Here is a 17,047-nt window from a genome sequence, read left to right as displayed (position 1 = left end):
CTAGACTATGGGGGGGTAAGCTTTAGGAGCATAATTACATTGGGGGCTTGTCCGGGATCTCAACGGACCCCCAGACATAAGTTTGCGATCGGGGTGTTGAGCCGTTCCAGATTGCGAGGGGAGAAATCGGCGCCACGGTGCGGTTTTCCCACTTCGCTAGTCAAAGCGGATCGATCATTCGCGCGCTTGTGTTGGGGTTCCCAATGAGATCTGAGAACAGTAGTCTAGCAAGCACTGAGGGTGGAGGAAAGGGCGTCCTTGCCTTGGGGGTGAAAGACCCTTCAGAGTTAGTCAACAGCTGTTGCAGTCAGGTACCATTGTGTTGGCCTGACACCAAAAGAGTAGCTGAGCGGTTTGGGTCCCTGCACGGACTGGGATATTCGATTGGCTGGGGTATCTGAATATTCAGGACTGGGTTAGGTTTCAGTATTAAGAGGTGAAGTACTGCGTTGTTGCTGAGGGTGCAAATTGGAAAGGCACTTTAAAGGTCGGCATCGAATTCTAGTGTGAAGCGGTACCAAGCAGGTAGAAAGGAAGAAGCCCGTGGGGTGAGCCTATGGGGGCCTGAGTCCCTGCCTGTGTGAGCAGTACCTAGAACTGTGAATGGGAGGGGTTATGTGAAGGTACTGGGAACTCAGTGGTTGGAGTATAACTTTTAACCAATCCTGAGAAGTTAATAATAATAAAGGCGTCTGTTTAAACATTTGAATTTAAATTTATGTATCAAAAGATGATTGGATAAGAGAGTAACGAGCTAAACATTTTTCGATCCAAATTTACCAAATTCAGGGCTTCATCTTGAAGTGCTGGTTAGTTCCTATTCCTGGCTTCCATATTGGGAGCTGGATGTTGTAAAGTGTATATATTTTCTTCCGGGTTAACCTGTGTATAATAAATACTTATTATAGTTTAAAGTGTGTTTAAGATTTGCCGATTGTTTCATTGTATTTACTGTTTGCTTCCTTGCTTGCACGAGGCTGAAGGGCTTGAACGAGCAGAGACAAGGATCGGACCCGCGGTGGTTAGGTATTGTATAGGGAGTTCATTATTGTTGGAAAGAATAAAGAATAGTGATCCGGTGCTTGACTCAGTGTTTTACTGAACTAGACTAAGGGGGGGGGGGTAAGCTTTAGGAGCATAATTACTCTTGCAGAGATGACCATGGGAAGGAAACTGAAGACTTTTTCAGAAAATCTAGAACTGATGTTTGAATTGAGCTCCTTTTTAAACCCCTGTCTCATGGTGCGAGTCCACCCACGAGTGATCCCAAGTTAAAAACAAATCAAACTCGTGGCAATCACATAGAATTAACGTAGCGGAAACGTCGGAACTCGTGGACATAACTTAGCGACTCGTAACGTTAACGGCAGGTACTCGGGAAACTTGTTAACTCGTGAAAATGTTTCAACGTGTTGAAAGATTTCCAGGAGTCAAATTTACTCTTGAAGGAAAAATTTGAAACTTTTAAACTCGTTGTAAGAATGTAGTAGCCCGTGAGTTTACCGTAGTGACTCGTGAGTAACTCGTGGGTTTGGCCTGAGTGCCAGAAATGAAATGTTGAAGATTAGTCAGATCTTAATGGAAAATTTGACAGTGATCTAACAATTCATTTTCAGTGAGTAATGCCTTTCAATGATTGATGCCAGACCTTGAACAAATGCAGTTCAAATGGACGCCCGTTGCCTTAGAACAGCATGGCTTTTAGTATTACTAACTCCAAGGGAAGGGCACGGATCAGTTTTAGTGATGCAGCTCAATCAAACCAAACATGCAATGCAGGACAATGTTGAGTTGATGCAGCTTCATTGAGTTGTCCTGGTTTTCTTTGGAAAGCGAGTTAAGCCTTTCTCAGATGCAATCTTAATGTGGTTCATCTCAAGAGGCAAATGCAACAAGTTTGAGCAATTTTGGAAGGATTGTTTCTTGAAACAAACTGCTCTAAAAGTTTGAAGGAAGGAATTGCAGATACTAGTTTAAACCAAAGATAGACAGAAAATAATGGACAAACTCAGCTGGTCAGGCAGCATCTCTGGAGAAAAGAAATAGGTGATGTTTCAAGGTCGAGATTGTTCTTCAGGCTGTGTCTTAGCCTGAAGAAGGGTCCCGTCCCGAAACGTCGCCTACTCCTTTTCTCAGGAGATTTTGCCTGGCCCGTGGAGTTACTCGAGCATTTTATGTCTATCTTTGGTTTAAACTAGTATCTGCAATTCCTTCCTTCCAAACTTCCTTCCTTCAAACGTCACCGATTCTTTTTCTCCAGAAATGTTGCGTGACCCGTTGAGTTAACTCGGCAGCTGGACAGAGAAAAAAAAGGTTTGTCAAGTCTGCCTGTCAGGAATGATCCCCTGATGCTGGAGACACCTGTGGGAATCTCACCTTGGCCTTTGGAATAGAGCGACCAACAAGCAATATTTCCAGATTTCCAAGGTCACTTCCCTTGTTTATGTGCCTTTCACATTACTGCTTCAGAGGTTTGATGCATTATGTAGGGTGGGGAGTGAATGCATTCCTGTTTGAATAAGTGTAGGCAGGAACTGCAGATGGTGGTTTACACTGTAGACGGGCACAAAAAGCTGGAGTAGCTCAGCGGGTCATGCAGCATCGCTGAAAAAAAGAGTCTCGACCCGAAGCGTCGCCTATTCATTTTCTCCGGAGATGCCGTCTGACCCGCTAAGTTACTCCAGCTTTTTGTGTCCATCTCTTGTTTGAATAAGATTATTTGAAAATGAAATGATCCACACCAACTCTTAAAAATAAATCGCCTTTATGTGAAAAATAAAGCAATTGCAAAACTTTGCCAACACGAAGGGGAATATCCTTTTGGAGTCGTTCGCTACCATCCGCAGTCACGGATAAAACAGTGCAGGATATGATAACGTGGCCAATGATACAGGTGTGAGGCGAGATCCCCGAGCGATGAATAAACAGGGGTGAGAAATGTACTAACCGTCAGCCTATATATTGAAAAATCCCAAAACTCGGGTTCAGTGAGTTTAAAAAAGTACATTAGACAAGAAACCTTTACAAATAGCAAAACTTCGCGTATGGCAGCGCACATCTGGTGAAAATGTCCCAAAGGGCAGAAACAGGCAGAAACAGGCCCTTCGGCCCACTGAGCCAGCCGTCAAACACTCATTTACCTCAAACTCATTTCTGCCCGCATTCACATCAATTTCCCACCTGAGCCCCATTCGACCACTCACAGACACATCGGGGGGAGGTGACAGTCCTTCAGGTGTTTTTGCCATTCATTTCTCATCGAGTCATGGGTTCATACAACACAGCAGGTGTTGCGGGGAGCATTCATACAACAAAGCAGTGTGCGGGGAGCGCGATGGGAAACTCCATAAAATAGTACCGGAGGTTAGATTCGAACCCGGGCCCCTGGAGCAGTGACAGACGCTGCTCAAGTGAACGTATAATGAAATGAATGAGGACAGACAATAATCAGATTAATTGAACTCATCAAAGGGCGTAGATTTAACGTGTGCAGCAGGCGGAATAGGTCTGATGATTTTTTTCTCAACCCAGTAAGTACTGTAGCCGTAATCTGAGAACGTGACGGAGGCAGGTTTACAAAGTATATGGGCCAGAATTCGAATAATGGTCAGGAAGGCTATGGTTGGAATAGACATGGTGGGCAGAGGAGCCTGTTTCTGTGTTGTATGAACCCATGACTCGATGAGAAATGAGTGACAAAAACACCTGAAGGATTGTGAGATAATGATCATGGATGACATTTAATGGAAAGTCCACACATACAGATAGACAGCCAAGAAGAACTTCATATCTACACTCAGATGGACTGGCAGATGGAGGAGATAGGTGTTGGGGAAAGAGGAAAAGCCCAAGAGATATACAGGGAAAGGGATATTGGCAAAGACAGATGCTGGAATCCTGAAACGCATGTCAAAACATTTAAAAGGTATAAACGTATAGCAAGTAGGCCATTCAGCTCTTCGAGCCAGCATTGCCATTCAATATGATCATGCCTGATCATCCAAAATCAGTACCCCGTTTCTGCTTTCTCCCCATATCCCTTGATTCCGTAACCCTAAGAAATTTAAACATGGGAGGCTTTTTATAGTGAAAAAAACTGCATCACATCATTTTTACCATGTGATGATTTTTCCACACGTCAGCAGTCGTTATTGGCTCAAGGGTAACTCGGGAGAGGAACTTGGTACTTCACAGAAATTAGAAGTAAACGGCAAACTTAGACATACACGTGGGAACTCGTTTAAACACGTGAACATAAACTTGGAATTTTTTCTTTCACTCGGGATCACTCGTGCGTAGACTCGCACTGTGAGACAGGGCTATAAGTAGCTTTCATAAGTCGCCGGTTTTAGTTCTTGTAGGCTGAATTCTGTTTTGAGTCTTGCTTCACAGGGTTAGGGGTGTTTAGTGTGTTCCATTTATATCAAGAGATGTTCTTCCCATATTTGTACATATTCATAGTTGGAGGAAATGTGCCATAGGTTTCACTATGTAAATGCTCATCAATATAATATCCAAGCTGGAAAATTTGGCAAATCGTAATGTATTTACTGAATGCTCAGCCATTATTCTAATAGTAATAAAGTCCTCAGAGTGTTTCCTCATTGCTGTCAATGACCCAGTAGCACAGGAGGAAGTGGACTGGAGCAATAATGTTTATTTTTTTTTAGATTTTAGAGATACATCGTGGAAATAGCCCTTCAACTCACTGAGTCAGCGCCGACCAGCGATCACCCCATACACTAGCACTATCCTATATACTAGGGACAATTTACAATAGCCAAGTAACCTACAAACCTGTATGCCTTGGGAGTGTGGGTGGAAACCGGAGCACCCGGAGAAAATCCACGCGGTCACAGGGAGAATGTACAGACAGCACCTGTGCTCAGGATCTCTGACGCTGCAAGGCAGCATATTCAACTAAACATATACATTTGGGAAGAAAGCTAGCATCATTAATTGTGATCGTCAATTTGCTAGATTTATGATCCATGAATACTCACAGGAAAGCCAATATGGCCTACCTGGAGGGGCTCTGATATGAACACAGACCTACAACAATGCCGATGACTCTTAATAATTCTCTGAAAGGACATGGCTAACTTGGGTGCAATTTGGGATGTACATTGAATGCCTGTTAATGCATGCTAAATGTTGCTATTTAAATGTGATTATTATGCAAGAATCATTTGGCAATAGGGATTTGAATTTCCTGGCCAATCCCTTCTCTTCCTCCCTAAATTTGCACTGCATGAACAAGTCTCGTATGGGCCTGTGAATGTTTCCTCAATACAAATTCTTTGTTTGAACTGCGAACTCCTTCAGGCATCGCAATCCCACGCACCTATCTTTTCTAGAACTTTTGAATTTGTGTTGGCCAAAGGTTTTGTATGAGACTTGACACAGATGATTTTCAAGGAATGGAACTAGTGTTATCATGAATACGTCAACGAGTGATATGCATGTGATAGTGGCTCAGGTTTTGAACAGTCCAGATTATAAAGATAACGATTTTATTGTTATGCTTCAGCAACTGAATCAAGTGGACAATGGTATGTTAAGAATTCTAAGCGGTAAAAGAATGAGATTTCGTGTATCTAATTATTTTATGAAAAATGTGGAGAGAATGAAAGAATGGGATTCATGGAAGATTGGTGTAAATGAGTAGTTGATGATCGCCAAAGGGCCTGTTTCCAAACTCTGTCTCTCGATTACTTAAAATTTAAAATTTAACTTAAAATTTAAAATGAGAGCCATTATATTTAAACTTTTAGAGTAGATTTATATTCTGAGGACAGAAATACAAGGCAATTCTATTTCCATGCAACATAACAAAACTTGTCTGTCAGAACCGTGTAACTTGTAAGAAGGGTTTGCTTAACATTGCAATATTTTCACAGTGGGAATAAATCATTGTGCCATGGAGGAAAGATCTCTCAGAAACAAAGGAAGATGATTGCAATGGCTACTAAAGAACCAAGCCCAAATAACAGACTGGACAGCCCTCCACTAAAATCAAATCTGATTGCACAGTTAATTCCATTAAAGACAGGAAGTGCTTGGTAAGATTTTGTGTGGCATATTAAGCTGAATGGATTTTAAATATGGTTGAAGTATTTGTTTTATTTTCTAATATTCTATACACCGCTACCTGGATAGTATTTTCTTTCAGATTATTGTTTTGTTTCTCCATCTGTCTGGTTCATGTTGCATGCAACTGGCATTCGTTAAAGACATTTTTTTCTCTTGAGTTTCTTATATAAAGTTAACAAATTTAGGGTGGCACAGTGGCGCATCTGTAGAGTTGCTGCCTTACAGCGTCACAGGGTTCGATTCTGACTATGGCGCTGTCTGCACGGAGTTTGTACATTCTCACTTTGACCCCGTAAGTTTTCTCTGGGTGTTCCGGTTTTCTGCCACATTCCAAAGACGTAAAGGTTTGTAGGTTAATTGGCTACGGTAAAAATTGTTAAATTGTCCTGAGTGTGTAGGATAGTGTTAGTGTACGGAGTGATCACTGATCATTGTGGACGGTGGCCGAAAGGCCTGTTTCTATGCTGTATCTCTAAAATCTAAATGCCTAAAAGTCTAAAGGTAGAAGGCCTAGACTTCCAGTTATGCAGAACTAATTTGAAAGCTCAAGTGAAGACAAGCTAGGCTCTAACTTTAGTGTAGCTCAAAACCATTACTCATTCATTTATTTATTAGATCAGTCTGAAGAAGGGTCTCGACCCGTAACGTCACAAATTCCTTCTTTCCAGAGATGCTGCCTGTCCTGCTGAGTTACTCCAGCATTTTGTGTCTATCTTCGATTTAAACCAGCATCTGCAGCTCTTTCCTACTCGTTTATTTAGTTCTGTTTGGTTATTTTGAAATGTTCTTGTTAACTGTTACTAAACATTTTCATTCAGGGCTACTCCATTCAATGGACTTACCTCCCCAAAATCATTCCGTGACCTCTTGGTAGAAGAAAAGTCTTCAGAGAGAACAGGCGATCCCCTGCCATCCAGCTCGTGGGAACATAATTCTAAACCACAAGAGCAGCCTAACAACAAATATGAGCAACCCATCAGGTGAGGAATTTAAGAACATTTTTATCTTTGAAATTGGTTTGCTGAATCGATAAATAAAATGTTTAAGTTCTGCAGATTCTGGAAATCTGAAATGAGAACAGATGCTACCTGATGTGCTGGGTGTTCGCTCCATTTTGTGCTTCTATTTAAATCGGCACATAACAAACTAACAGTATCCAGTTGATATATTCAATTTTCTAATCCAAATTTATCTCCAACAAGAAAAAGGTTTGGATATGACTGTATCCATGTTCTTTTCGGCATGCTGCTACTATAGACTGCGTCATCCATAAACGCTTGACCAGTTAACAACATTTTAAAGAATTTGGACAAGTAAATGGACAGGTTTAGAGGGATGTGAACCAAATGGGGGCAGGTGGTACCTGTGTAGATGGGGCAGCTTGGTCAGCATAGGCAAGTTGGGCTAAAAGGCCTGTTGGGGTGGCGCAGTGGTAGAGTTGCTGCCTTACAGCGCCAGAGACCCAGGTACAATCCTGTCTGTACAGAGTTTGTACGTTCTCCCTGTAACCACGTGGGTTTTCTCCGGGTGCTCTTTTTTCTCCCACACTCCAAAGGCCAACATATTTGTAGGTTAATTGGCGTCTGTATATTGTAAATTATCCCTAGTGTGCAGGATAAAGATGCGGGGTGATTGTTGGTCGGTGCGGACTCAGTGGGCCGAAGGGCCTGTTTCCATGCTGAATCTCTAAATTCTAAAGACTCTGATTGATGCTCTTAAATGCCATTTTTAATATTTCAAGCTTTATACCATTATTCTCTATTGGGCTGGGTATTTTGTGCATGCTATAAAATACTTTGATTTTTTTAGATGTTCAATCACTTGTTTTTTCCTATTCTTCTAGTTAACAATTTCACCTTTTTTTATTGTGAGTCATGTATGTGTGGCCTCTGCCTGTCCCTGTCATCATTCACTTCCACTGACGGCATCTTCAAGTAGCTGTAGAGGAAAATGCATATGAGACTTTCAAGAGAGAACTAATTAAAATCATATTTAGGTTAAACATTCAAGTTCATGTGTTAACAGTCAACTCATTCTTTATTTTTCAATAGGTTTTGTCTTTTTTTTTTTAAGTGCCTTGAGGTCAGCTATGAGATAAGGAGATCTTGTGCAAATTCTTTTTTTTGTTCTTGATTATCAGTACTGATCATGTATCTTTTCCTTCAAAAGAAATGGGAGACGGCCTTTTGAGCCTGCTCTGTCATCCATCAAGATTGTGACTGATCTTTTACTGCAACGCCAATTTCTTGCCCTATTCCCATAGCCATCACTTACTGTTTCTGAAATTTCTTTAGTTTTAGTTTTTTTTGTTTTAGAGATACATCGCGGAAACGGCCCATTGCGTTCACACCGACCAGCGATCCCCATACACTAGCACCATCCTACACACCAGGAACAACTTTGCAATTTTTACTGCAGCCAGTTAACCTACAAACCTATACAACTTTGCAATGTGGGAGGAAACTGGAGCTCCCTGAGCAACCCACGCGGTCACAGGGAGAACGTAAAACTCCGTACAGATAGTACCCGTAGTCAGGATCGAACCCAGGTCTCTGGCGCGGTAAGGCAGCAACTCTACCGCTGCGCCACCGTGTCTCCTTTCACCGTGCTGCTCTATCATCATGATCTCTGATGTGAACAAACTTGATGACTGAGCTTCCAGGGTAGAGAAATCCAAAGATTCACCATTATCTGCATAAAGAAATTTGTCCACCTTTATCCTAAACAGCCTATCCTTTATTCTGAGCATGTTAAGCTCTAAAACAATATGCAAGTTTCAATGTGATTTCTGTATTTGATATAATCTATTAAGACTTCCCACTTTCCCTTTTATAGGATAATTTGCATAGTATAATTTTCCTTTTCCATTTGACGTGTCAGGTAGGGCGGCACAGTGGCACAGCTGGTAGAGCTGATGCTTCACTGGGCCAGAGCTCCAGGTTCTATCCAGACCTCGGGTGCTGTCTGTGTGGAGTTTGCATGTTCTCATTGTGACGACATGGGTTCTCTCCAGGTGCACCCCAAAGACATATCCATCTGTAAAATAAAATTGCCCCTAATGTGGATAAGAAAGTGGGATTTCATAGAACTAGTGTGAACTGGTGATCGAGGGACTCGGTGTGCCGCAGAGTCTGATGTCATGCTGTATCTCCAACCAAAGCAAAGGATGATTTGTTATTCAAATGGAGTGAGGATGATTTAAAAAAAAAAATTTTCAACACCGCTTTTTTTATTAACCACACATCTCTGTGTTTATGCAAACAAAAACATGCATTTGGAAATTTCAGGCAAAAGAAAATAAACACAGAAAATCGTAGAAGAGTGGAGTTCTTGAAATGTTGGGACGGGAATTTTAAAAGTATTTGTAACTTTTCCTTTGCATTTATGAGGAGATTTGGCAACAAGATTGTTAGAGATTTTTCTAGTGAACACCTAATGGAGACATGATGAGTTATGTGTCCTCTGATGGTATAAATATTTTGGTTAATATTCTAAACTGATGGTAGACCATTACGAAAAAAATTGCATTTGGAAAGATTGGGCAAAAAATGATAAACACAGAAAATCGTAGAAGAGTGGGGTCTGAAGAAGGGCTCCAACCCAATACGTCACCCATCCTTTTTCGCCAAAGATACTGCTTGACCTGCTGTGTTACTCCGGCACATTGTACCTATCTCTGGTAGACCATTACAGGCAATGTTACTGGAGTTAGCATTGTAGGAATGTCTCCTGAAGCTAACCTCTTAGTTTTGTGTTATGGTGCCATTAGTTGGATGACCTTTTCAAGGTGTGATTTTTTTTGGGGGGGGGATTCTTAGTCTTTAATCCATGAGACTGAATGCATTTTGGTGTCAGAAATGGGGCTGCTAAGAAAATCGATGTCAAACCAGCCAAAATACGAGTCGCAAGTACCAGATACTGCTTGCCATGGCACTCAAATATGTCAGTTGCCACTGTAGACCACGGATAGCGTTAATATACTTGCTGTGCAGTGAAGCAGGGACTACAACCTTGTGGCCTTTTACGATAATCCAATCCTGCAGTACTAGCTCGTCGCGGACGGCAAAGAAGGGCCGAACTGGCAGCGGTACATTTTAGTGCTTGTCTGGCCAGCCGCGCTTAATGAAGGAGGCGAGTGACTGTAAGGTACTGTCAGCAGTGTGGGTAACAAGGTCCTCCACACAAGACGACGGAATAAAAGACACAGTCATTATGATAAAGTCGTCATCCGGCCAGGGAGGACCCTCGCAGGTCTTTTGGGGTGCACACGAGAGAGTGTCAGCCAGGTGCATATCCTTACCACGTTTGTAGGGCAGAACAATGTCATATTTTTGAAGTTGTAGCAGCATCCGCTGCAAGCGTCCTGGAGAGGCATGAATCGGTTTGTTAAAGATGCTGACCAGAGGTTGGTGGTCAGTTTCAATCGTGATCGTATGTCCGAAGATAAAGTCGTTAAATTTCTTGCAGGCGAAAACGACTGCTAGCAGCTCCTTTTCAATTTGGGCGCAGCGTTGTTCTGTGTCAGTCATGGTGCGCGAGTCATAGGCGACAGGTTTGTTGCCGCAACCGTCATTTTGAAGACATGCTGCGCCTAGTCCGTGTTGTGAAGCGTCGCAAGTCAGTGTGACCGGTCGTTTAGGATCAAAATAAGTGAGAATTGGAGCACAAGACATCTGCCGCTTAAGGGTGTCGAACGCCCTCTGCTGATGTTCGTGCCAGGCCCAAACAGTGTATTTGTGGGTAAGCTGGCACAGCGGGGCTGATATTTCACTGAAGTTCACTGAAGTTCGGAATAAATTTACTCAGACCGAGCACGTCTGTGGGTGCTGGGAGCTCGTTGATGGCACTGTTTTTTGCTGGATCAGTTTTCAGGCAGTCCTTAGTGAACACATGGCCCACGTATTTCACGTCATACCCTGAATTTACATTTTTGAGGGTTTAACTTGAGGTTGATGGCATTGGCGCAGTCCAGGAACTTTGTCAGATTAACATTGTGTTCTTCGATAGTTCGTCCAGCAACGTGGGTATCATCCACTACAATGGAGCATGGGTACCCCACAAACAACTGCTCCATAGCTTGTTGAAATACTTCACTAGCAGAGCTTATGCTAAAAGGCATGCAAAGAAATCTGTATCGCCCAAATGGTGTGCTGAAGGTAGTTAACTTAGAGGATTTGCGTTCCAGCGGAATCTGCCAGAATTAACTCTTGGCATCTAGTAATGTGAATACAGTCGCTTCAGCCAGAAGTCATTTCTCTGCCCATTTCTATAGTTTGGTCTAGTTTAGAGATGCAGCGCGGAAACAGGCCCTTTGGCCCACCGAGTCCGCACCAACCAGCGATCCCCGCACATTAACACTACCACACACACTAGGGCCAATTTTGTACATTTATACCAAGCCAATTAACCTACAAACCTGTACATCTTTGGTGTGTGGGAGGAAGCGAAGATTTCGGAGAAAACCCATACAGGTCAAGGGGAGAATGTACAGACAAGCACACTTAGTCAGGATTGTACCCGGGTCTCCGGCACTGTAAGGCAGTAGCTCTACCACTACACCACCATGCTACCATATAGTATATTGTAAATATAGTTTTTAGTTTATACGTAGCAATTACTATTTTACACAACTGTGTTATAAGGGTTTTATTATAGACAACTTTATTAAATTAAAATCTTAATCATGCATTTGTGAATTGTTCTTTGATGTAATATTTATCCAGCAGCATTAACTGCTGTTATGTTCAGCAGATTGAAAATTGGACCTTTTATGCCTCTGAGAAATTTAAAGCTAATATTGAAATCAACACAGAAATTAATTGTATTTGCTTTTGAATATGAGTATGAATTCAGCTAAATATCACTTGGTAATAGTTGAAACGTGCGATTTAGAACATTATGAGTAAACTTTCTTTTTCCTAACTGCCCCCAATTTATTTTCACCAATTCTTAATAACTACAAGAGCAACTGGGACTAATGGTCTCTGAATCAGGAAGTCTGTTAACTTGAAATTGCTTCATCTCGTAACAGTCCATGGTCAATGACAGTTGCTAAAAGTCAACCAACGATGACTCCGATTACTTTTGCGGCTATTGTGGAAGAGGAACGTCGGCAAGAGGCCGCACTTGTGAGGAGCAGGGAGAAGCCACTGGCATTGATTCAGGTAATGTCATTTGAATTGTGGAAACTGTTTAGAGTGCTAACAATTTCAAAAAAACTTTTGAAATTCAGATGAAAGAAAAGGTAGCACTAGATATGCAAGTTCTCAGCAGCACTCGTGAACAAATCCAAAATAGACAGGGTGTATATTTAGAATCAAAGGTAGCCTGGTGCAGTAATATTCAAAAAATATGGAACGACTACTTGGAAACCATGTTTGTTTGGCATCTGGCTCTCATAAGTCATAGGAGCAGAAGTAGGCCAATCGAACCATCAAAGTGATGGTTCCCTGAAGCGCACCAGGGCTCTGGGGGGGAGGGGGCTTCATTAAATACAATGAACGGTTCTGCCTCCACTTCCTTGTCGGGCAGCAACTTTCAGACATCGCTATCCTCTGGGTTTGAATTTTTCCGTAGTTCTTGTTTCTGCCTGAAATTACCATAAATCTGTGCCCTCCCAGTGCACCCTATCTAGAAGTTGCATCATTTTACAACTACGCTCAGCCCTAAACGCACCAAAGAAGGCAACTCCAGCACATGCAAACACTCCTCATAACTAACATTCTTTACTCATGGGGAATTATCTGAGGCACATTATGTGGTGTTACTCTTGATTAGATTATGCCAAACCAGCTTATCAACAGCTCTCCTCATTCCAGTGGATAATATATTTTTTTATATGTAAAGCACTCAATGAAGATTCTGTAATAGAAATGTGTTAATCAATCCAGGTACTCCCAAGTGGTGTTTGTGTATAAATGTCATCCGTATAGCTCATATCCTTTGCTTCGTAGATGCTTTCTATAGAGAAGGAAAAAAATTGTATTCACCTGGTCTATCCTGATTCATTCGTCATGTTCTTTTATATTCTCTGTGGAAAGATAAACCTCCTTAATAGTGCCATAGATCTAAGCATTTTTTTTAAAAGCATTACTTTTTTTGCTAGTTGTAGCAGGATGTCAACAGAGAATGCAATGTTTCCTGCTTGCCAAGTATGAGAGTTTTGGAAGGGTTACTTCAAGTTGAGGATATTATCCAGATCTCAAAGGAACACAGTTGCTGCGATATTGCGATCAAGCTGTACTTTTAATGATCTGAATAGACAAGGTGATGAAGAAGATGTATGGCATGTTTCCCTTCACAATATTGAGTACAAAAGTTGTGATGTCACGTTACAGTAGGTTAGAGTATTGTGTGCAGTTCTGACTCTCGCAATAGTGAGAAGGATGTAATTAAGCTGGAGAGAGTGCAGTAAAGATTCACAAGGATGTTGCAGGGACTGGAGGCCTTGAGATAGAAGGAGAGATTGAATAGGCAGAAACCTTTTTGCCTTGAGCAAAAGAGACTGTGAGGTTACCTCACAGAGGTTTGTAGCATCATTAGGGGGATAGGTAGGGTGGTTATTCACAATATATTTCCCAGGGTAGAGAAGCCTAAATCTAGAGGGATTGGGTTTAAGGTGAGATGAGAAAGATTCAATGGGAACTATGTTAACTTTTTTCACACAGCAAGCAACATACAACCAGAGCAAGACGTAGAAGCAGGTACAGTCACATTGTTTAAAAGTCATTTGGACAGGACCATGGACAGGAAAGGTTTAGAGGGATATGGACCAAACACAGGCAGATGAGACTTGCTCAGTAAGACACCTTGATCTGCATGGATGAGTTGGACGGATGGGCTTATTTCTGTGCCATCTAACTCCATGATTCTGGTGCGTGTGTTGGGGGTGGGGGGGGGGGGGGGGGGGGGGGGGGGGGGGGAGAGAGGGGAGAGGGTCATCTTAATTGCCGCCAGAGGATTTTCAAATGGTGAGGAAGTCATTTAAAAATTATCATAAAGTGATATCTACAAATTTTATGTGATTGTTTTTTTTCCTACTTTCAGATCGAGGAATGTGCTATCCAGGAATTACTAATCCACTATCATGCCTGTGCCAACCCGGAGGAATTCATTGTAATAGATAGATCACCACAAAGGCCCATGGCAACACCAGTATGGAGTAAACACTGATTTTTGCAACATCTGTTTTGAATTTACAATATTATATGGTTATGAAGTTAAATTGGTCAATGCTTACTCTTTGAAAAAGTTACATTTATAAAGGAGCAAAGGAGCCCCTCTGTTGCATGTTGTCGGAGATCATTTGGTGTGTTTGTTCTCAATTGCTGTCAAGAAAATGCTTTCATCTGGATTATATTCCTTTATAGATCGTCTTCATTAGTGCTGATCAGATATTGATCATCTTTCAACTTCACAAATATTTTCACACAGACTTTAAAGCATGCTTTTAGTTGTCATGGTGCTAAATTGGTGGCTGAGAATTCTGAATTGGAATGGTGGATAAATAATGGGTTACAGGGTACAGAACATGGGGTCAGTAAGAAAACACAGGAGCTCTGGAAGTAGCAGTTGTTTTACTGTTTCACTTGATAGCATAAGAGGAGCACTCGGCCTATTTTTTCTGATCTTGGCTAGCTCCAGCTCCTGCACTAAATGGTAGTGAAGTGATCATTTAGAGTCATAATCTTGTAGTGTGGAAACAGGCCCTTTGGCCCAACTTGCCGACACTGGCCAATGCCCCATCTACACTAGTCCCACCTGCCTGGCCCATATCCCTCTAAACCTGTCCTATCCATGTGCCTGCCTAAATGTTTCTTAAACATTGCAATAGTACTTGCCTCAACTACCTCCTCCAACAGCTTGTTTCATACACCCACCACCCTTTGCGTGAAAAAGTTACCCCTCAGGTTCCTATTAAATTTTTCCCCCCCTCACCTAAAACCAATGTCCTCTGGATATTGATTCCCCTACTCTGGGCAAGAGACTACCCGATCTATTCCTCTCATGATTTTGTACACCTCCATAAGATCTCGAGCTGGAACGAGCCAACCTCGAAATTGATTCAGTGGTAAAGCACCAGCAAAGGTTCATTGTTCACTAACTCCTAATTTCACCCATAGTGTTAATGGTATTTTATGCCTGATCACAGGGACAAGAACATTTGTGGGGGAGAAAAATGCTGTTCCATTTCTTGATAATTAACTGAAAACAATATTGGTGAAGCCTCAGAAGTCAACCGCACTCTAAATGCCGATAGTCACTACCGCTTGTTGATATTACTTTACAACTCGTCCATACCTGCTTAATGAATTGCATTCTTTTTTTTTTTTAACATTTTCAAGTGCATATTTGCAAAAATAATGGTGCCGTTTATCGTACAAAAGCACAAAAAACATCTAATAATACAATTTTTTATAGAGCAACAAAGCCAAGCAAAAATCAAATTGAGCATTGCATTCTTCTTCTTTTCATGGTTGGTTTAAATCTAAATTAAGTAAACTGAAGATTCCTATTGCTGACACCAAGGTTGACTTTACCATTTTAGGTCTGGGTGCAGACATGCTGGCAGCTTAGCCTGCCTGTGTACAGACTTGAGATGGCAGCCTTTATGACAGTAATGGATGCTACTTATATTTGACACTGTTTGCAGGAAAGGCGCTTAAGAAACTCCCACTTAAAGAACACCCATGCTGCATATTGGCTTTTAATTAAACTTGGCAGGATTTGACTGCAATTGTGTAGTTGGAAACATTGCTATTAAGTGTGATATGTTAATATGTTGCTGTTCCAGTGCAGTTCAAACTTTGTTGGTTTTAAGAATTGTTGAAATGAGAAATTCTAATGAGAAATACATTAATATAAACATGATGTGCATAAGTGATAATAAGCTTTTTTGCTGTTGCAAAGTTGAACATTTAAGCTTGCACTATTTTGAAAGATCATAACTTTATCCTTACTTTTTACATTCTGTTCAGAATGAGAATACATTACAAACCATCTAGTAGGTTTGAAAAGTTATAAATGGCAAGATCAAAACAAAAATTAAATTGGTATGCTATCTAGCTTTCCCCATTACTGTATGTACGTCATTTGAGACAATGCAGGTATTTGTGCTTTTGTGTTCGAGAGACATTACCCTAACTGTGTAATGGGTCTAGCTAGTCATGCATGATTTATTTGTGAACATGTTTGTGTTTGTGCAACTGAGGTTGGACCTGTTGACTTTTCTGTACCATTGACAAAAACTATGTGATTTTGGGCTCCAGCGAGTGAAATGTTTGCTTCTTCTAAATGTTCATTTGCAATTTAAACATGACCACTTTTTAAGGAGAGTCACTGCACAAAAGATGCCTTAATGGCACTTTGAGATGGGTTGGTTGTGTGTGTGTGTGTGTGTGTGTGTATGTGTGTGAGCAAAAGTGTAAAGTGCTGGAGGAATGCAGTGGGTTTGGGGAAATTGACAAATGTTAATTTGGGTCGAAACCTGTCTTCAAACTCTGAAATAAAGAGATATAATTCAAAAAAATAATTAAGATGCAGTGTTCACGATTTTTCAATATATTTCAAAAATCATGTAAATGTTTGGCCACGATGGGTGGCAAGCTGGAAGTGATAAAAGTAATAAATATGCACTTGAACAAATAATAATTTGTTTTTTTTATAACACTATATATGCAGTCAATCTAAATAGTTTAGTTTAGAGATACAGCGTGGAAACGTGCCCTTCGACCTGCGATCCCTGCACATTAACACTATCCTACACACACTAGGGACAATTTACAATCATATCAAGCCAATTATCCTACAAACCAGTACGTCTTTGGAATGTACTTAATAGATTTCGTATTTATTTTTTCCTGCTCATTCAGTTGCATCAATAAATATTCCAACTTCCATGAGGAAATTAAAAAGTGAATGCGACACATATAATGATTTGAACCGTATGAACATT

The 17,047-nt window shown here is 41.2% G+C and overlaps 1 protein-coding gene across 4 annotated transcripts in view; it reads left to right on the top strand.

Moving 5' to 3' along the window:
- ibtk (inhibitor of Bruton tyrosine kinase) overlaps positions 1 to 16,619 on the top strand; it is a 111,998-nt gene extending 95,379 nt beyond the window's left edge. For 2 of the 4 annotated variants that reach the window (XM_033020824.1, XM_033020826.1), the window contains 4 exons: positions 5,901 to 6,062; positions 6,912 to 7,073; positions 12,125 to 12,257; positions 14,140 to 14,556. In XM_033020824.1, the coding sequence (XP_032876715.1) occupies positions 5,901 to 6,062; positions 6,912 to 7,073; positions 12,125 to 12,257; positions 14,140 to 14,265 (583 nt within the window). In that variant the 3' untranslated portion in view covers positions 14,266 to 14,556. Of the gene's footprint in view, positions 1 to 5,900; positions 6,063 to 6,911; positions 7,074 to 12,124; positions 12,258 to 14,139 lie in introns of all 4 variants that reach the window. The other 2 variants (XM_033020825.1, XM_033020823.1) reach the window with 2 other exon arrangements.
- Positions 16,620 to 17,047: the final 428 nt, after the last annotated feature.

The sequence above is a fragment of the Amblyraja radiata genome, chromosome 5 (assembly GCF_010909765.2).
Source record: "Amblyraja radiata isolate CabotCenter1 chromosome 5, sAmbRad1.1.pri, whole genome shotgun sequence".
In the NCBI taxonomy this organism is placed as follows: Eukaryota; Metazoa; Chordata; class Chondrichthyes; order Rajiformes; family Rajidae; genus Amblyraja; species Amblyraja radiata.
This window is presented reverse-complemented; position numbering and strand designations above follow the sequence as displayed.